Raw genomic sequence first — 22,559 nt, 5'->3', positions numbered from 1 at the left:
ATGGTCTCCCCTATGTCATTGCTACTGTGAGCTAGGTAGTCGTGACACAACAAACAAAGCGAATGTTTTCTGATGCTACAGTATCCCGCACATCTCTGACACTGACATGACAAATGTGATGTATGGAAACGCTGACATCGGCCTGAGAGTAAAGCCTCTCCTGAGGGGCTGTCTAACGCTGGGACTGATACTCATAGAGTTGATGTCAGTGGGTTCCTCCGGGAGCTTTCTAAGTGCGGCCTGATTTATGGTCTGTCACGGATGTCTCCTGCGTTCTCGTCAGTGGAGGTACCTGCTTGCCGTCGCTGATGTTGCACGGCACGAGCAGGATCTGGGAGGCAGGGAAAGTGGTGGAGACTGACATACAGTGCTGTTGCTGGCGGATTTGCTGTCCATGGGTGTAGATCCACTCCTGTGTGGGAAAAACAGGCTTTTCTGATGCTGAACCAATGTATAACAAAATCAAAAAGCAAAAGCAATTCCCTTTCTAGAGTATTACACAAATTTCAACAGACTACATGTCTTTGCTGATATTTTACCGATATTTTAATGTAAAAGTTCACCCAAAAATTAAAGTGTGCTTACTATCAGGCAATACAAGAAGTGGATGAGTTAAAACGACTTAATGATGGATTATTTTTTTTTTTTTTTACAAATATGTCACCCTGGACCACAAAACCAGTCATAAGGGTCAATTTTTGGAAACTAAGATTCATACATAATCTGAAAGCTGAATAAATAAACTTTTCATTAATTTATGGTTTGTTAGGATAGGACGATATTTGGCTGAGATACAACTATTTGAAAATCTGGAATCTGAGGGTGCAAACAAATCAAAATATTGAGGAAAATTGCCTTTAAAGTTGTCCTTACAAATGCATATTACTAATCAAAAATTAAGTTTTAATATATTCATGGTAGGAAATTCTCAAAATATCTTCATGGAACATGGTCTTTACTTAATATCCTAACGATTTTTGGCATAAAAGAAAAATCGATAATTTTGACCCATACAATGTGTTTTTGCCTATTGCTACAAATATACCCGTGCTACTTAAGACTGGTTTTGTGGTCCAGGGTCACATTTGCAGCTTTACACTTCACAAGATGTTAATTGATGGACTGGAGTCATGTGGATTACTTGTGGATTCTGATGCCACCCATTCCCTGCAGAGGATCCATTGGTGAGCAAGTGATAAAATGGTCAATTTTTCCAAATCTGTTCCGATGAAGAAACACTCATCTACATCTTGGATGGCCTGAGGGTGAGTAAATTTTCAGCAAATTGCCATTTGGGGTGAACAATTTCTTTAAATGTTATGTGACAGATTGGAGTGATACCAAATTAACCTTTAAAATGGCAAACTAAATAAATGTCTTTAATGAAGTCTTCTAGTGAGTCATATTTGATCGTTAATTTGCAATTAGCTTCAAAAATCAATCTTTCATAGATTTAGCATTTATATTACATTTATGCATTTACCAGACACTTATTCAAAGCGATGTTTTAATAGAGGAACGTAAGCAATTCATCACAGAGCCAACAATATTCATAGTATACAATGGCATATTTATTAGAAAACTAGATTAGGAAACAAGCTAGAGCATTTACAGACTTGTTCATTTAAAGATGTCTGTTCTAATATGTCATCTCTAATTAAATGGTAAACAGAGAGAGAGAGAGAGAGAGAGAGAGAGAGAGAGATGTTGGAAGAAAATAGACACTTTTTGCTTTCCTTTGAGAAGGTAGTCTCATTTGCTGTTCTGAGACACGTAGGGAGAGAATGACGCACTAGGGCAGTGTGAAAATGTGCTTTTGTCAGCCATGCTGATGAACCGCTTCCCATCTGGTGAGTCTTACAGACGCTTAACAAGGTCATGCGCAGCAGGCAACAGGGAAACATGCTCTTGTGGTGTTATGAACACACTTAAGTGCTCTGAAATCACTTTTGTGGTGATACAGCCCCAAATCTACTGTCTACAATCATCTCTGGGCTTCATAATTTAGAGAATAAACATCTGAAAAAGGCAACTTTTTATGGTGCACAGAGGAACAAGAGAGAGACTCAGTTAAATAAACAGTTTCTTAGTAGAATGAGGGTCTAAGGCTTTATGACTAGTAGTTGGTGGTTTTGGCTGAACCATATTTTCAGTTTAAGAATTGGTTCCCTTTGAATTTTTTGAGCTCAATGGAGTTTTTCCATCATGGTCTATGAAATTTAAATAATAAAAATATGTTAAATATAACTGCAAGCCGTTCTATTCGCTGCGGGAGTTCTGCTCGTTCATTCTGGTAAGTGTCTACATTCCACCGCAAGCACACATGAGCACAGCTTTACAGAAACTCGCTGATCTGATTACAGAGAGTGAGCAACAACACCCGGACTCTGTTTTAATCATTCTCGGGGACTTTAATAAAGCAAATCTCTCCCGCGAACTGCCAAAATACAGACAGCACATCACATGTTCCACCAGAGACAGTAATATACTGGATCACTGTTACACAGCTATAAAGGACACATATCACTCGGTTCCACAAGCAGCTTTAGGACTCTCTGATCACTGTTTGGTTCATCTTATTCCGTCCTACAGGCAGAAACTTAAATATGCAAAACCTGTTTTAAGAACTGTTAAAAGATGGACTAATGAAACAGAGCGGGATTTACAAGCCTGTTTCTCTCTCACTGATTGGACTGTTTTTGAAAATGCTGCCACCGATCTGGACGAGCTCACAGAGACTGTAACTTCATATATCAGTTTCTGTGAGGATATGTGCATTCCTACCAGGACTCATCTAACTTATAACAACGACAAACTATGATTCACTGCAAAACTCAAGACAGCTCTTACAGAAAGGGGGATAAAGTCTTGTATAAACAGGCCAAATACACACTGGAAAAGGAGATCAGAGCAGCAAAGAGGAATTATTCTGACAAGCTAAGGAACAAATTCTCTTCCAGTGATCCTGCTTCAGTGTGGAAAGGTATGAAAGATATCACCAGTTACAAGTCACCATCCCCCAGCGCTCTGGAGAATCAACAACTGGCAGACGATTTGAATGTCTTTTACTGTAGGTTTGAAAAAACAACCCACACTCGCCCTGAACACCTCTCCACACAACCATTAACACCTCCAGCAACCCCCCTCTCCCCCACACCTACAATTCAAATCAGTGAAGATGACGTGTGCCAGGTCTTCAGAAAGAACAAAAGAAGGAAAGGAGCAGGCCCAGACGGTGTGTCACCAGCCTGCCTAAAAACCTGTGCTGATCAGCTGGCCCCCATCTTCACACAGATCTTCAACAGATAACTGGAGCTGTGCGAAGTCCCCTCATGCTTCAAACGCTCCACCATCATCCCCGTCCCAAAGAAACCCAAAATTACTGGACTTAATGACTACAGACCTGTGGCTCTAACGTCTGTGGCCATGAAATCATTTGAAAGACTGGTTTTGGCTTATTTGAAGGACATCACTGGACCCTTACTGGACCCCCTGAATTTTGCCTACAGAGCAAACAGGTCTGTGGATGATGCTGTCAATATGGGACTGTACTTCATCCTGCAGCATCTGGACAGACCAGGGACTTATGTGAGGTTCCTGTTTGTGGACTTCAGCTCCGCTTTTAACACCATCATCATGGACACCCTTCAGAATAAACTGGCACAGCTCTCCTTCCCCACCTCCGTCTGTCAGTGGATCAACAGCTTCCTGACAGACAGACAGCAGTTAGTAAAGCTTGGTAAATTCACATCCAGCACCCGCACCATCAGCACTGGAGCTCCTCAGGGCTGCGTTCTCTCCCCACTGCTCTTCTCCCTGTACACCAAAGACTGCACATCTAAAGACCCCTCTGTCAAGCTCCTGAAGTTTGCAGATGACACCACACTGATTGGCCTCATTCAGGATGGTGACGAGTCTGCTTACAGATGGGAGGTTAAGGAGCTGGCTGTCTGGTGCAGTCTTAACAACCTGGAGCTCAACATGCTCAAAACTGTGGAGATGATCGTGGACTTCAGGAGAAACCCCCCTGCACTCCCCCCATTCACCATCATGAACAGCACTGTAACAACAGTGGAGTCATTCAGATTCCTGGGCACTACCATCTCTCAGGACCTGAAGTGGGACAATCACATTGACTCTATTGTGAAAAAGGCCCAGCAGAGGCTATGCTTCCTTCGCCAGCTGAGGAAGTTCAACCTGCCACAGGAGCTGCTGAAACAGTTCTACTCTGCCATCATTGAATCCATCCTCTGCACTTCAATAACTGTCTGGTTCAGCTCAGCTACCAAATATGACCTCAGAAGACTACGGAGGATAGTCCAGACTGCTGAGCGAATCATTGGTACAACCCTCCCCACTCTCCAAGAACTGTACTTATCCAGAGTGAGCAAAAGGGCTGGTAAAATCACTCTGGACCCCTCACATCCAGCACACTCCCTCTTTGAACTGTTACCGTCTAGTCGACGCTACAGAGCTCTAAGAACCAGAACGACCAGACACAGAAACAGTTTCTTCCCTCAGGCAATCCATCTCATGAACACTTGACAATAAAACGCGGAACACACAACTATATTATTTATTCACCACACTTGCTTACTTTTTTATTTATCTAATTTTTTCATTTCAAATTTGCACATATCAGACCTGAACACACATAATTGTCTATATTATATATTGTGTTTTTGCTGTTTTGTACATTGCCTATTTGTATTATTCTTTATTATCTGTGTCCTGTCCTGTTGCTGTCTCTCTGTTGCACTGTGGAGCTTCTGTCACTATAACAAATTCCTTGTATGTGTAAACATACTTGGCCAATAAAGCTCATTCTGATTCTGATAATACTATATATATATATATATATATATAGATAGATAGATAGATAGATAGATAGATTTAAATATCATACTTTGATAATTTTATAGAATTTATTGTTCCTTGTAAAACACCCCAGACATTGTTAACTGATAATTCCTAGTGGCAAAACTGAAGTTATGTAAATTTATTTGAATTTCCCTGCACTTTAATACTATTTCTTTAAATAGTATTAGTAATAGTAAATAGTAACACAAAAATTAAAATTTCAACTCTTTATCCTGTTTGCTTGCTCAATTAAAATCCAGTAAGTGAATGGACTTTAATAGCCATTCACGGTTCAATTCTGAATGACACACAATTGTGTTTTTCTTCCAGGCTCATGTGCAGGTGAGGGAGCCATGAAGAGTGACAGTAGCTCAGAGACCAGAGGGCACCTCTTTGTTTAATATAATTACACAGCAGTGCACAAATGTGACCTGAATTAAATCCCATTACCCCGCTGTAAAAGCTGCCCTTTCAACATGCCCCTGGTTGCATAGCATTTAATGTAATCTAGCATCTCAGAGTCACAGCCTAACCATGTGATATGTTACTGATTCCTGGCGTGAGAGTACAAATACGCAAATATCTTTGCTCCTCTTCTGATTTTTACCAACCTGCTCAGTAGAATATGCGAGTGCAGTGCTTAAAGGCAAGATATGCTGTAAATGGTTATAATTCGACATCAATGGTGTAAGTTTTGTTAATGCCAAACAGACATGGATAATGCAGGGAGTGCTATTGCTTCCAGCAATGGCAGTACCAACATTAAATGAGCTGATCAATTAATACTTCAAGCATAGTTTTTCTGATATTATGCCAGATTTGTACCTGGTTGGCTGCTGGTACGTCTTTGGTGATGCTGCAGGGTGCGAGTGTGAGCACTGGGAGATCCTGACCCTCGACTATACGAGATTCTAGACAGTTCTGTCTCTGCCGGATCACACCAGACTTAGCATCGGAATCATCAGGAACTCTAGATTTGGTGAATGAAACACCACAGTGTTATGATAATAAATACACCACAAAAAAGAGAGAGGGGAAAAAATACAAATTAGGTCCTTAAATATCTCAATTGCTTCTACTAGGAAGCAAAGAGTAGCAAATTATTAAAAAAAAATTCCTTAAGTCTACTGACTTAATTGCCGACTTTGTCAAATCTGAGCACAGTTTGGGACAATATTTCTCATCAAATACTTCCAAAACCAATATATATGGTATATGTGATCCATGTTCATTTTATTTCTCTATACTCAATTTCAACTCTCACTGGTGTCTATTTTTATTAAATGAAGCATAAAAAGGAAGTATAAAAATTTAATTGTTCAAATTAAGACTCAAATGAAAAATTGAGAACTGTTTTATATCCTACATTAAGAGCAAAATCTAAATGTTTTTTTTAATTATTAAAATTTAGTCAGTTTCATGTTTTCTCTTAAACGACTGCAAAAGTACATCAACATCAACTAATTTAGATGCCAAATTAATGAAAATGACATAAAAAACAGTTGTCTTTTAAGGACAAAAATACTGAAAGTATGTGAAATCTGCCATAGTGGGTGGAAAATCTTTCCCTCGAGACAGATGAGAACAACTAGTGCACAACAAAACAGCTTTAGACATATACTGCCTTATACTGCCATGCTAAATAATAACACAGCGCTTTACAATTATCAATCACCACCCACAGACACTCAAATACACACACCACACTGACTCCTCAACTCACTTGAGCTCTGGATAGACATTGTCCAGATACCACTTGAAGGATTTGCACTTGAGACTCTTGCGGAGCTCCTGCCTGCCGTGAATGCTGACAAGAGAGGAAGAGAATGAGCGGAATAAGAGATGAATCTTTTCCCTAATGCCTCCCCATTGTAGATACACACATAAACACACACATGCTATCAGTCACTCACTCTCCGTAGGATTTTCCCCTAGCAGCCGGTCGAGCTGAGTAGTAGAACAGTTTGAACTCATCCATCCAAACCTCAGCAGTCCTTCTGGTGTTCCTGAAACAGAAAGAGCATTAAATGTGAACACTGAAGTGCGCTATATTAACACTTCACTTGAAGAGACACACTTCAGCCTCAAGAAGATCATTAGGATGACCTGTCAATTCATAATTAAATTAAACACACTTGCAACTGTAATTCTGAGCGGAAAACCCGGTGCCACATTCTATGGTGTTGTGGATATTCAGAGGGAGTGAAGGTGTTATATACACACATCAATCACTTGTTTTTGTATGAAAACTGGTCATGCATTGCACATGTCTTGGTTCGTCAAGACATTTTATTGCAGGTTATACACTAAAAACTACATACACCAAACCATATCTGATTTCTATACTGTATATACCGAACATAACTCTGCTAACAGATGTAAGAGGACACGGTTTTTAAGAGTATCTAGTAAAGCCAGCTAATGCCTTCAGCAATTATTCGTTAGCGCCTCGGAACTATATGAGGAAACAGATTTTGTTGACTGAGCACACTGCATAGCAATTCAGATTCAGAAAGAATGTTGTGCTATGCCCTTAATATTTCATACAGTTTCATGCTGAGGTTTTTCCCCGGAGGCGAAACGTGATAAAAGCAAACAAATTTTACACAGCAGATTTTCTTCCAGGCAGAAGTTGGAGTATTATCTCTATCTTTGGAAAGAAAAATCCAACAAATAACAGAAAAACATCCAACAGAGATAAAAATAAAAAAGATTAACATATTCAAATTTACAGGTTAACAACCCCCAAGGACAAAACAAGGTCTTCTGATGTTGATAAAAAGTGTTACATCCTTTATCAGCAGGAATATATTATCAAAAGCTCAGCTGGATATGCTGGATATGAATTACTATTTTAAGTATGTGCACTTCTCAGGACTCTTACTTTATGTAGGTGTTAGCATTGCCCTCTGGGAAGATGTAAGGATGTTTCTTGCGGAATACGTGGCCGACCCTGCTACAGGGGATGATTTCCAGGCTTCCTCCACACATCCATACTCTAAAAGAAATCTCTACAAATACAACAATAAACTCCAATCAGTGCGCTATACAGTATTTTAATAGCATTATGGCTTTAGGGAGCATACACTAGCAAAAGTTTTAAGTCAGTAAGATTTATTTATTTATTTACCTACCAAGGATGCATTTATTTGATCAAAAATACTATTATTATTATAATTATATATTTTTCAGCATCATTACTCCAGTTTTAAGTGTCACATGATCTTCAGAAATCATTCTAATATGCTGATTTGATGCTCAAGAAACATTTCTTATAAAGTATATTATCAATGTTGAAAACACTTAATATTTTTGTGGATACAACTACATTTATTTAAAATGAAAATCTTTTGTACCATTTTAAATGTATTTCCTATCATTTTTGATCAATTTAATGCATCATTGCTAAATGAAAGCATTAATTTCTTTAAAAAAAATCTTACTGACCCCAAACAGTAGCCAATATTCAGAGCCGCATTAAGACCGCACTGGGCCCCGGGGCTATGACATATATATATATATATATATATATATATATATATATATATATATATATATATATATATATATTTTACATATTAAAAGTTTGTTTTATAGCAAAAGCAGATAAAGCCAACAGTTGTTTGTTGGCAAAAGCAAATAACTCCACATTTCATGTTTTAGAGTTAAAAAAACACTTGTTTAATCTTTGTAATCTCCTCAGACGACAATGTAGATGCCTAACAAATGTTGTTGTTGTTGTTGTTGTGGTCATAAACTGGATGTGATTACACGCAATACACTGAGCTTTTCCCTCACCATTGTAACACGCTGCTTTCGCAAGGATCCATGAAAACATTTCAGCTTTTATTTTCTTGTTTCGCCCTGAAGAAGCTATCACAGGTTCATCATATTTGTCGAAATTATCCATCCTCGATGACTTTTAGTCAGCTTTGACAAAACTTCTCTCAACTAGCACGTCTTTTCAAAGTGAAAGTAGCCTCGTCACCTGACCTGAATACAGCGCGCTGAACATGAACTAGTGGACAATACCGACTTTTTTGACAAAACGTGTTTAGGGTTCAGATCGCGCTTTATGTGGAGAATAATGCATGGCAATCAGATCTTTTTTTAAAGTGGCGTTTATCGGTTTTTGCAAATTAACTCTTCATATACATATCATTATTGTGATGGGGGGGCGATATAAAGCTTTAAATTGGATTTTTACCCCATATGAAAATTGATGCACTGATTTTCAATTTCAGTGCAATTTCAAACAATTTCATAATTTTTGTTACCAATTTCCATATCACAAAAAATAATACTAGCCTAAGAAAAAATAAGCTTACTGCAAGTAAGCAGTCACAAATTAGACTACAACAGAACAAAGATCATAAGAAATCGACCTACTTGAAAAACTTAAAGCACTGAATAATTAATATTATATTGTATAAAGAAAATGTACAAATAGACTGAATAGTCTTCACAGTATAAATTCAATATACATTCATTCTTATTTATTTTACAAAAGTGATTCAGTCAAGGACAGTAAGTGATGTTCTTTCCGATGTTTGATTTACATTATGGAAACAATTTGAGGGTAAGTATATGGTGACAGTATCTTCATTTTTGTGTGAACTATCCTTTTAAGATCAACATATAATCCAGGATCTCATATAGCCTAACACTACACGCTTTATCTTTAACTATTAATGTTAATTTAAGACACAAATAACTGTGTAACCTTTTGTTTAAACTGTTAAAAAATATATCAATTGTTTTGTTACCAAAACGATTGATATATTTCTACCGCATTATCTCTCCACCCTTAAGTTTATTCAAGCACAAAAACAATAGGCTATATCTAGTTAATAATCAAACTAACCTAAAATCTGTGTGGACGATGACGCTGTTTTTTTTTTTCTTCTGCTCCATGTGCCCGGTTCACTTTCACTCCATCATCAGCTTTAGAAAAATAACATGATAGCCAGGGATTTTACTGACTAACTTATGTTTTTTTCAGTTGTTTGTAGTTTTTCAGTTTTGAGCCCCTATCTCTCAGAATTAGTCTGACATTTTTACTTATGGAATACTGTTCTTTGCGCAACCATTTCCAGATTATTCCAGAACGAAGAGAGGTGAATGCAGATACTGGGCAGCGATTACCTCATAGATACATGCACATATCATTCAAAAGTCAAATATAGAATAAATGCATTTGATTGGTAAACCAAATTCAGACTTTACATTTCAATCTCAAATGGTAGGCCTAATGCATAGAATTTAGGTAAAGCTGAACTAAATAACAGCGCTAATAAGTGGGGGGGTGTGGTGGCTTTGGCGATCGGCGCTCCAGGCAGTCTACTCCACAGCTAATCACGGGCCCCCTCCTTGCTCGTGCCCCGGGGCTTCAGCCCCGCTTATCCCAATGGTTAATTGGGATTTTTTACATTTTATACATTTCTGCCAATATTTGCAGAAATGTATAAAATGCATGTGAATATTATGTCATGTAGAGTAATATAACTTGCAGAAATGTGTATATGTGATTTAAAGGAGCCTTCCAGGATACAACTTCACTCTCACGCCAAGAATTAGATCATACGGTTGAAATCTCCTGTCTAAATATGCCGCTGCCCAATGCTCATTTGCAATTATGAGCACAGTAGCCTACTTAAGTCTGAATAAACCAGCCCTGCAACAGCTCCAGTCTAATTCTGTCACATATGCATGGTTAATGATGGTTTAACCCAGCGCAGAGCGAACCATCCAATTCCCCACAGTGCATTGCTCTTAAGAATTTTACAGAGCCAAGAAAAAAACATAGCAGTTAAATAAAGGCACCAAAATATGGTTTGAGAAAATTGATTCCAGAGCTATTTCTAAGTTCAAATGTCATTGCATGCCATTTCCTCACTGTGATGAGACAACAACCCTAAGTTTCCTCTGTCTGAGCTCGATCAGGGAAGGAAAGTGATTGAGGCGTATGTGCCGTCAGACAGGTGCTCTCATGCATAGTAATAACTCACCAAAGTTTTCCCCTCCCCAGATGTCCATGGCTGTGTCATATTTTCCCAAGCGATTGAACCAGGATCTGTCAATCACAAAAAGTCCTCCTGCAATGATGGGCGTTCTGAGGGTTGAAAGAGTGAAAAAAGAGTGAACATTAAATCTTGACACTAAACACTTCAATCCAGGTGACTGCTTAAAATACTGCTGTCACTCAGAATAGATGTATGAAAACATTTCCTTTTGAATGTGGTTCAGTGAAGAGTCTTGGAATGAGGAAAGAGAATAAAAGGTCACTGAAGTGAGGGTGTGTGGAAACAGTACAGCCCAGTTCTCATTCTCCTGATGAAGCTCAGCTTGCCCTTCAAAATCACTGTACCCAGAGAGCTGCTTCAAACACTAAGGACACTGGAGGAAACGGCTCCAGTATTATCGGAAGCATTTGAATTTCATCAGCCATAATCTCTCATTGTGAAGCGGTAGGACACATTGTTTCATCTGCTGCTTCTCAGGGCCACTCACGTACTTTCATTTCAGATTCATTTACTTTTCACACATTTGTTCTCATCTCGTTTTAGAAGGCAGAAACAAAGCCCAAAATCTTCAACAATTGGGCTCAGTAAATGAGTGGAAAGTGGACAAGCCTGTCAAAGATTTTACAGATGAGAGAGTGTGAATGGGTTTTAACCTGTTAACCTTCACCCCCATTTAGGGCCTCGCAGGTGAAAATAACCTACCTAAATTAAAATGGTAACAGTTTGTGACAAAGTGTGCTTACACAAACAAATTAGGTATCTTTGGAAAGAAGAGACTCTGGGCTTTACTATCTATCATCCAGAGTTGATAATGCTCAAAAAGATAAAAAGTTATAGGCACTGACGTGCCTTGAAAAATATTTTTCCACACTGAATGTTTTTTTTATTTCATATACAAATACATGAAATAAGTCCTGGAGCAATCCAGAAAAGTAATGGATCGAAAACCATGTGTCTCATGAGTTCATATTTCAAATTTGAAGAAGATACCATGAAAAATGAGATTCCTGCAATATTTTTTCTGAAACTATTTATAGTCCCCCCACCCCCCTGTTTGAGGAAAAATAACCACCAAATGGATTGCAGAATTATACTAGGGCTGCAACAACTAATCGATAAAATCGATTATTATCGATTATGAAAATCATCGACAACGATTCTCATTATCGATTAATCGGGTCTGCCCACAGTGCACGTCCAACTTCAGCTGGTTAGTCAAATTACGGCACTGAATAATGCATTTCTATGGACAAAATGCATCTAAAAATAGTGGAGGAAACAGAATGAGATTCTGCCGGAGAAGCACGTGATCCAAGCTGCCCAAAACATGATAATTCTTTATTTTAAGCTTTAAGTTAATGCATAAGAGTAATGGCTTGCCCTGTCAGGCGCTTTGACAGATGCGTGTGCGTCCTCAGCGCAAAAACGTTCAGTTTACGGTCATATCCTTATCTATAAATGCCACAAATTCACGCGAGCATTTCCATTTTTGCATAAAGGTCCGTCCTGACAGTCTGTGTTAAGTTTAAAATACCGAATGAGCGCCGGCGCGGCGGGCGCGCGCGCGCGCACGCGCGTCAGACAGACAGAACACAGTAGAGAGGGAGACAATTAATAGGCTTTTCAGCGCAAACATATCCATTGTGCTGAATTATCTGTTGTTGAAAGTTAATTTAAGGTTTAAAATAAATTAAAATATTTTATGAGAGTAGGAACTTTAAAGGGATAACAGCGTGTAATTGTCTGTCTGAATATAAACATGAGACGCTCCATAACGGCCTTTTACAGGATAAAGAAATGACGAGGTGACTGTGATCAAAGTAGTTCCTGCAGAACATTACTCTTACCTGTTGGTTAACACTGAGTTTGTGTTTTTATTCGTCTTTATTATTATCTTTATTATTTTAATTTTTAATAGAGGTTTAAACTATATTCAATTTTTACAATGCTTAACAAATTTATGTAAGTTTAACAATGTGTTTATGTAAGGTTTGTGCCACTGCTGCTCTAAAGTAACAGTATTGGTGATAACCAAAATAATTTTTCGGCTTTCTGTACTGGTTAGTACTCCAATATGTGTAAGCTCTTTAGTAACAGTAGTAGGCTATTTTTAATGCTATAATATCATTATTGCTGTTATCTATGAAAGAAAACCAGAGCATTTATTTGAGTATTTTTTTTTCGCGATACCCAATTGCAGTCAAAAAGTACATAAACAATACCAGCAAGAATGCAAGCTGTTATGAGGCCATTTTTTATTATTATGTCCAATAAATGACAATAACATTTTTAAATTTAAACAAATGTTTGACAAATTTCTAAAATATGTTTTCTCTTTATTATGATAAGTGGTCTAATAAATTAAGCACTGTATGTTTTCATAGCATTCAGTTGTCACGTTTGTTTGTAGAACATTGGGCAGAATGTGGAATAGTGGTTTTTTTGGTCAATATTTTTTTTATCCGATTAATCGATTAATCGAAAGAATAATCAGCCAACTAATCGATTATCAAAATAATCGTTAGTTGCAGCCCTAAATTATACAAGCTATTTTAGTCATTATACATGTTCCTGCATAGTTTTTCAATTATAAAATAATAGACAGATTTATTTGAGCACTAAAAAATACAAAAATAATTATTTGAGTAATAAAAAAGGAAAAAAAATAGAAAAAAAATGCTTTGTATATAGTATGTATACTGAAGTATTCTTCGTTATTCCTTATTACAATGATAAATATCACTGCCAGACGTGAAGTGATATTGCCAGACATGGTCATAGAGTCAGTAAACACACGCTGATGTGCTTCCATTCAGATGATAATAAAACAGATGGGCCATATAATCAATAATAGCTGATCAATGAATCACAATGATAGCCGTCATAGAGTCGCTAATAAACACGCTGATGTCCGTCCATACAGATTATAATCATGCAGACACGGCCACATTCCCCACACAATACACACACACACATATATAAAAAAATGTAGAAGAAAAAAAAACTGTTTTTTATGGATAAAGCAGATCGCTAAGTTACGCCCCGCTCAGATGACAGTTGCGTCACTGCCGGCTGGAGGGAGCGCCAAATTCAAATAATCTATATTCCGCTTTTCTGAGACTTTTTTTTCCGTAGACGGTCTCATTATGTTTGTAAAACCGTATGCTGCAACATCGTTTTGTTTTTTTACCACCAAGACGCTGTTTTTGAGCGTAATTTATTCCATAACGGACGCGAACAATAACTCTCTGAAGAAATGAAACGTAAACAAAGGAATATTCATCCTTATTACAACGTTATTGTTTCGCTGGACTAAAAGTGCTCGCTGGGATGTTGTTCTGTGGACCCTTACCTCTCTAACTAAACTGGGATTTCAGCAGTGGACGCGTTTGTGGCTCGTTATTACAATGATAAAGGTACGTACTGCTTTTTTATTCTGCGTGTTTGGATGTGTACTGCTTACACAAATGTAGCAAATTTGTGCCACTCATTCCTTATAAGCTTTCCATCGAAAAACAGCGATCTGTCGTCGATGCTTGAGGCTTAGACCCTCAGAATGATATATAGTTTGTCAAGATTAACTTTGTCCCGTTTCATTTATTCTATTAGAAATCAATGACACATGCAAACAAAGAGCGTTCAGTGCGAGGTCGCTCTGGTGAACGTTAACAGGTTAAATAATGCAATAAAATTTATTTCTAGGACAAAAGTATACAAATAAATCAAATGTATATGCTATTGCCAGATTTGCCAGTATGTAGTAATTGTCATCGCTTAAAAAATAGTTCCCTATCTGCCGGTCACTACGAGTTATGTCGTGATGACATTAGGGGATTTACCTGGGAGCCCCGATCACCTCTGATAAGAGAAAACGCCAATGAAATTGGCTAGTGGATTTTGCATACCTAAGCCACTCCCCGTGCATACAGGTATAAAAGGGCGACAGGTGCATCCACTCATCAGATTTTTGCTTCGGAGCCGAGTGGATGAACGTGTTGATCTCCACAAAGCCATTCATCATCTGTCTGGAAGCTGTTCTGGTTGGCGTCACGGTGTGAACAGCGGTGTCCCTGTCTGCAGCGATTCCCCTGGGCACTTCAACTAAAAGAGCAGATTTCCTAAAAGAGCAAATCATGGTCGGTTTGCGTCTTTTTAAAGACGCTGTTCTGGCTATGTCCTCTTGGTTGCGGTCGTTTCCTGTCTTCCGTCAACAGCCAACGATCGTTGTCTTTAGTGTCTGGGCATCCAGCACGCTGAAGCTGCGTTCATGGATGGTTTATGCGTTCATTTTGAGAGTGTAACCATGGCAGCGCTGCGATCACGCCTCTCTCTCCTCACGGGGATGGGAGGGGCTCCCTCTGTCACTACTTGCGCTGGCTTCTCTGCCACGAGCAGAGAACCATCGGCTAGTGCTCTGGGCGATCTGAGGGTTACAGTGAGAGCCTTTCCGCCGGGCCAGTCCCCACGGACCTTTCACTCCTCCCGCAGCAGGTGTTCTGTGCGGTTCCCCGGTGATTCTGCTGTTCCGTCTTACAGCGTGCCCAGCATTTAATTCGGCGCGCCGATAGAGGATTAGATGTCGATTGCGGCATCGGGGGATGGGCAATCGTCCTCTGAGGATGAAGATTCAGAGCGGCTGCCCCCTCAGGTCTCGCGGCCGCTGCCGAATCGGACCCAGAGTTGACGGCCGTGCTTTCCCGGGCCGCCGCGAGATCGGGCTGGAGGCGTGCACACCTCCCAGTCCTGAGCCCTCGCGGTGAGATGATTGGCTCCTCGGCATGGGCCGTGGCTCGCGACCACGCCCTGCCCTGGTTCCTTTCTTCCCGGAAGTGCACAAGGAGCCGATGAAGTCGGCCAAAAGCGGCGCGTCTGCCTCCCCCATCCTAGCTACCCTCGATGGTGGGGCGGCTACGGGTGACGCTGACATTCCCCAGGCGGAGAGTGCGGTTGCGGTGCACCTGTGCTCGCAAAATGCTGCCACTTAGAGGAATCGTCCTTGTCCCCCATCCAAAGCCTATAGGCTGATGGCCGTTCATGGCCAAAGCTTACAGTGCTGCGGCCCCGTTACGGGAAGTGGGTGTCAGGATCCTCAACTCAATCTCGATGACTGGCGTCTCACGGACGAGCACGCCTAATCAGTGCTGAACTGCCTGAGTTCCTTCAGAGGCAGGACAGTGGTTCCACAGAAACAGTTTCAGAGGCTCCTGGGGCATATGGCATCCGTAGCCGCAGTCACGCCGCTCGGGTTGCTTCATATGAGACCACTTCAGCACTGGTTACACTCACGAGTCCCGAGATGGGAATGGCGCCGCAGTACACATCGTGTGACCATCACGCATTCGCGTCGCCGCTCTTTCAGCCCCTGGACGGACCTTGCATTTCTACGGGCAGGGGTGCCCTTAGAACAAGTGTCCCGGCATGTTGTTGTCACAACAGGTGCCCCCAGCACGGGCTGGGGCGCTACATGCAAAGGGCAGGCAGCCTCGGGGCTCTGGACAGGACCTCGACTGCTTTGGCACATCAACTGCCTAGAGCTGCTGGCAGTGCATCTGGCCTTGAGGCAGTTCCGGCCACTGCTGTTAGGCAAGCATGTGTTGGTCCGTACGGACAACACTGCGGCTGTTTCGTACATCAACCATCAGGGAGGTCTACGATCACGCCGCATGTCACAGCTCGCCCGTCATCTCCTCCTCTGGAGTCAGACACAGCTCAAATCGCTGCGTGCCGTCCACATTAACCCGGGGGAGTTAAATCGTGCAGCCGCTCTCACGACAGATCACGTTCCCCAGAGAATGGACGACTCCATCCCAAGACCGCTCAGCCGCTCTCACGACAGCTCACGTTCCCCAGAGAATGGACGACTCCATCCCAAGACGATCCGGCTGATTTGGAGTCGATTCGTGGAGCTCAGGTAGACCTGTTTGCTTCCCGCGAGTCCTCCCACTGCCAGCTGTATTACTCCCTGACCGAGGCCCCCCTCGGCACGGACGCACTGGCACAAAGATGGCCTCGGGCTCTGCACAAGTATGCGTTTCCCCAGTGAGCCTGCTAGCACAGACTCTGTGCAAGGTCAGGGAGGACGAGGAGCAGGTCTTGTTGGTTGCGCCATATTGGCCCACCCAGACCTGGTTTCCGGAACTCATGCTCCTCGCAACAGCCCCTCCTTGGCGCATTCCTCTGAGGAAGGACCTCCTTTCTCAGGGGCTCGGCACCATATGGCCCATCACGATGCAGTGGACGGCCGGTCCCTGGGAAAGCACGATCTCATCGTGAGGGTCCTTAGGGGTGCCAGGAGGTTAAATCCTCCTAGGTCACCCTTGGTGCCCTCCTGGGATCTCTCTATCGTCCTGGCTGGACTTCAGAGGGGTCCATTTGAGCCGCTGGATTCAGTTGAGCTGAAGTTCCTGTCTGCTAAGACCGCGCTCCTGACCACGCTCACTTCCATCAAGAGGGTCGGGGACCTCCAAGCATTTTCAGTAAGCAAAGAGTGCCTTGTGTTCGGGCCGGCCCATTCTCATGTTGTCCTGAGACCCCGGCCTGGATACGTGCCTAAGGTTCCCACCACGCCCTTCCGCAATCAGGTGGTGAACCTGCAAGCACTGCCCTCGGAGGAGGCAGACCCAGCCTTGGCGTTGCTGTGTCCCGTAAGAGCGCTGCACAAATACGTGGACCGCACCTGGAGCTTCAGAAGCTCTGAGCAGCTCTTTGTCTGCCATGGAGGTCAGCAGAAAGGGAAGGCTGTCTCCAAGCAGAGGTTGGCCCACTGGGGCGATGGGAAGGTTGCGACTTTTTGCATGGCATTTGTCTGACATGCGCTAGCTTGTCAACATCTGCATGCCACAAGGTTGTGGCGCTTTCCATAAACCCCTTATGTCATCACGACATAACTCGTAGTGACCAACAGATAGGGAACGTCTCGATTATGTACGTAACCCTCATTCCCTGATGGAGGGAACGGAGACGTTATGTCCCCATGCCACAATCTTGAATCATCCCTGGTTGCCAGGGACACGTTCTCGGCTCCTCAGCGGAGAACCTGATGAGTGGATGCACCTGTCGCACTTTTATACCCGTATGCACGGGGAGTGGCTCAGGTATGCAAAATCCACTAGCCATTTTCATTGGCGTTTTCTCTTATCAGAGGTGATCGGTGCTCCCAGTTAAATCCCCTAATGTCGTCACGACATAACGTCTCCGTTCCCTCCATCAGGGAACGAGGGTTACGTACGTACGTAACCGAGACGTTCACGTCTCCTATATAATAGTGCACAAGTGGCATGATTTGAGTTGTCCATAGCACAAACATGTGCGAATGGTTACGAGTTTGAACAGATATTAATACCAAGTATGAGCAAAATCAATATTTGCTTTTTCAAACACCACTTATAATAAATATCTTATGGGATGCTCATATAGGCACTACTTTTAGTATCACCAAACCCACTCTGGATTTTAATTGCACACCCCTGCCGTATTTGGAATAATTCAAATAATTCTATTCTATTCAAAAGTTTGGAGTCAGTAAGATTACTACTTTTATATAGCATGGAGGCATTAAATTGATAAAAAAAAGTAAAAGTAAAGACAGTTATAATGTTGCAAAATATTTCTACATTAATAAATGCTGATTTCTAGTTGAATAAAAACTTCAGAGAATCTGGAAAAAAAAAAAATATTAGTTTTTCACAAAAATATAAAGCAGGACAATGTTTTCAACTGATAAAAATAAGAATATTAGAATGATTTCTGAAAGATCATGAGACACTGAAGTCTGGAATAAGGATGCTGAAAATATAAAAAAATAGAAAACATTATTTTAAATTGTAATATTATTTAACAATTTAATGTTTTTTTACTGCTTTAATAAAATAAATGGAGCCTTGACTTCTTTAAGAAATTTTACCATCCCCAAACTGACAACAAAGTATATGTAACACACTAGAAACATAAATTCCTTATTTAAGCATAATCTTGGCATTGTCATCCTGGAATGGGTATGTCTTCCAGCATGGTTGTTTAAGAAATGTAAAACTACACTGCATTAGTTAGGGTTAAAAGAATTGTTGCAAATCATATAACATGCCAGAAACATATTAATCATGTGCAATAATGATCCAATCTTAGACTCTTCTGCATATTTCAGTATTCACAAAAGTTCTAGTTTCAATATTACATCACAAATATACACAAACTCTTGCCAGTCAGGGAAACAACTGGTTGTCAGTCAGGGGTCATGGTTGCGCTGTCCTTTTCACATATCATCCTGAAATACACACCACTGCTTCCAATCTGCGTCCACACATACATACAGCTTTCAGTGACTCAGTTATCACTGATCTAATTCTGCATCTGTTGGCGGATGGGCTGCAAGAGACCCAGGCCGGCTGCAGGGCTGCACCGGTGCACAGCACGCATAGGAGCAGACGGGATCTGAGCCCTCTCAGCCTGACTGCCTGCTTATCTGAGCTATTAACAGCCTTCATTACAACAGCCTCTGAGAGCGCTAGGAACAGTGTGAATTACACCATAACAAGAGGAGAGAGAGAGAAAGACGGAGGAGGAGGAGGAAAAACAACCAGAATTTAAATGTTGATGTTGCTTTGTTTATAATAAAATAATCAAAACTGATTAAAGAAATTTATATCAACTCAATTTTAATTATGATATAATAATTAAATTCTTAATGATCAACCAGGCTGAACTTCCCAGTAGAAATCAATATCCCTTCAAAGACAACATGAAATTAAAACACTATTTACATTTCACTATGACCGTTTCTAAATGCCCCTGTTCTAATTGGAAATGATGGATCAGTGCATGCTATTCTTAAGAAAAAAAGTTTCTCAACATCTAAAACTTTCACATCTAAAGCTTTTCTTTTTTGTGTTACCAAGGCTGCATGGGGGAGGACAACAATATTAAGTAGATTTTTATATTTCCTGGAGAAAACATGAGTGATTTTTGCCCTTGTAAAACTCACCCCCACAATGTGTAAAAGAGGCTCCAGCCTTCTCACTCCCTGTGTATTTGAGACCGAGCCAGTTCTCACCAATCACAGCATAATAATCCTCAAATTGAAATTAATCTGAAATTAATCAGTACATAAATTTGAGATTGAAATTGAAATTATTCACTTCATAAAATATATATTCAATACTACATATACATATATATATAATATAGGGCTGGGCAGTATATCGAGTTTGTACGATATATCGATATATTTTTTATAAGCGATACGGTATGAGGCAATACCGTTTATATCGATATAGGCTAGTTTGAAACTAGCACATCTGAAAAAAATATCTAGCGGAGGACTGAACTGCTGCAGAGAAAGTGCTTAGTACGATTTGTTCCAAACATGTGACAAGCTTTATATTAAGAGCTTTAAAAAAAACTCTTAAAATATAGTAGCCTATAGTTTATAGTTTCAGTTTAAAGCGGCTCGCGCTCGCCCCGTCAGATGCTCTGACAGGAAGGCTGCATGTGCCGCTGACAGAGATGCTTCTCGAGCTGTTTAATGTGTTTGAGATGAGCTGTTTTCCTTAATGCATAACTTACATTTCACAGGTATATTCTCCATCTGTAAATGTTAGAAAGCCATGGCCATTGCTGTCATTGCCATTTTGCTGTCAGAAGTGCATGAGCCTTTTGCTTTGCAATTCTAAACTTCAGACTTCATTTAGAACGAGCGCCGCCGTGTCAGGGACGGATTATAACGCAGAGGTGCCCTGGGCACGGACTGATTATACGCCCCCCTCAGTTGAAATTGCTGTCATTTTTCTTTAGTTCAAATAGCAATGGATTCTATTTACACTAAGTGAAAATAGCAGTATTTTTAGCGATATGTTATTTACACTAAGTACAAATAGCTATAGATTATATTTACACTATGTTAAAATAGCAGGATTTTCTGCTATTTATACTACTTGTTGCAAAATAGTGGCAATTATCTGCACTTCAGTATTGTATTACATTATAAAACAGTATGCAATAATAACATATTGAGTGTAAATTCTAATTTTAATTCAGATTATTAAATGGATTATTGATACGATAAACCCTCCCTACACCTACCCTAACCCTACCCGATATTTTATTTTCAACGTTTTGGTTATTTCTTTAATTTTTATTAAAAATAAATGCCTTTTTCGATGTGATATGAGATTTGAAAAGAGAGAAAAAAGTTTGGCAAAAAGGCGGGTTCGAACCCTAGTCGATCGTGCCAAAAAGACCACAGTACGCGCTTTATCATCTGCGCTACTGGAACTGTTGGATCATAGCCGGTTTTTATAATCTTGACAGTGCCAATCACGCGTTGGTGGGCGGAATTATTGTAACTAGCCTCTGCCAAAAGGTGGGCAATTTGCAATAATTGTAAATAGACACTCCGTTTACATTATCAAAGAACATTATCATTGACTTGTCAGAATTTGTCAGAATTAAAGCACTCTTAAAAACTCCCATTAATCACTGAAGTTGCTTACATTGTGAAATTAATATCTTGCTTACATCGTACGCACTTCTGCACTTTGTTGTTTATGATGAGAGAAATCGGCAGAGAGCAGAATTCATTCAGGGAACGCGCGCACTGAACAAAACAGCTGTTTCAGCGATGACTCATCTGAACGCCTCTTATTGGCCATTGTACTCATAAGCTCAACAGAATCATGTGTGATTGGTTAAAATGCGCAGTGCTGTAGAAAATCTCCATGCCAGCCAACGAAGTTGAGGGAACGCAGATTTTAATTTAGCAGCTGATGATGTGCCGCACTGAATGATCTAATCACACCGGTGTGATCGTTTATTAAATATAAAAAATATTATTCGGCTATTTATTAATTTATTTGTCTTATGGAAGCTGCATTCAAAATCCACTTGCCTCAAAAATCTTAGGGGGCACGGTTGAAATCGCGTTCTGGGAGTAGCAGTATTTCGGCTGGGCCCCCCTCTGGTCCAGTGCCCTGGGCACATGCCCAGTAGGCCTGCGCGTTAATCCGTCCCTGCGCCACGTGCATGCGCGCCAAACAGACAGAACACAATGAAATAGGAGCGCAATAATTCTGACTAAAATATACATTTTGCTTAAATATTTGTAGTTGGACAATAAATGTGACATGTAGAATTTTAAACCTAAGTGTATTTGTATGATAGCACTAACTGTAATGGGGTAAACAAAATAGTCTTTTTACTCAATTAGTCTGTGCTTTTTTATTATTTAAATTTTTAAGTTTTAGTTTAGTAAATTTAACTTCTGCTTTAAAAGCATTATTTTTGTTTTTAGATTGCAATGTTACAATGTTAAAATGTAATGTGATTTTAACCCTTTTTTGCACATAATATATGCCTGCATGGTTACATTCACTTTATTTGTTTAATCCAATAAATTATATACCGAATATACCGAGATATACCGTATACCGCAAATCAGCCAAAAAATACAGAGATATAAATTTTTGCTCATATCGCCCAGCCCTAATATATAATCAAGCATATATCTCAAAAAAAGATGAAACCAAGTTGTGGGTTTTCGCCAGGGTGTTGCTATGCTGTTTCTAAGGTGCTCTGAGTGGTTCCAGCATGTTGCTAGGGTGTCTCCAGGTAATTTTTGGCTTAAGTTACAAAATAGAGACCACCTCCAAGTTTCTATGACATTCTGAAACCAAGATATGGGTA

At 40.3% G+C, this 22,559-nt stretch overlaps 1 protein-coding gene across 1 annotated transcript in view; it reads right to left on the bottom strand.

Moving 5' to 3' along the window:
- LOC306843913 (polypeptide N-acetylgalactosaminyltransferase 14-like) overlaps nt 1-22,559 on the bottom strand; it is a 65,533-nt gene that overhangs the window by 3,202 nt on the left and 39,772 nt on the right. The window contains exons 9-14 of the mRNA XM_079375627.1: nt 10,869-10,972; nt 7,745-7,871; nt 6,774-6,866; nt 6,584-6,667; nt 5,686-5,830; nt 293-412 (exon numbers count right to left, since the gene is read on the bottom strand). Coding sequence (XP_079231753.1) covers nt 293-412; nt 5,686-5,830; nt 6,584-6,667; nt 6,774-6,866; nt 7,745-7,871; nt 10,869-10,972 — 673 coding nt within the window. The remainder of the gene's footprint in view (nt 1-292; nt 413-5,685; nt 5,831-6,583; nt 6,668-6,773; nt 6,867-7,744; nt 7,872-10,868; nt 10,973-22,559) is intronic.

Source organism: Barbus barbus (assembly GCF_936440315.1).
Source record: "Barbus barbus genome assembly, chromosome: 24".
Lineage (NCBI taxonomy): Eukaryota > Metazoa > Chordata > Actinopteri > Cypriniformes > Cyprinidae > Barbus > Barbus barbus.
The sequence above is the reverse complement of the archived record's forward strand: the minus strand, read 5'-3'. Positions and strand labels throughout refer to the sequence as shown.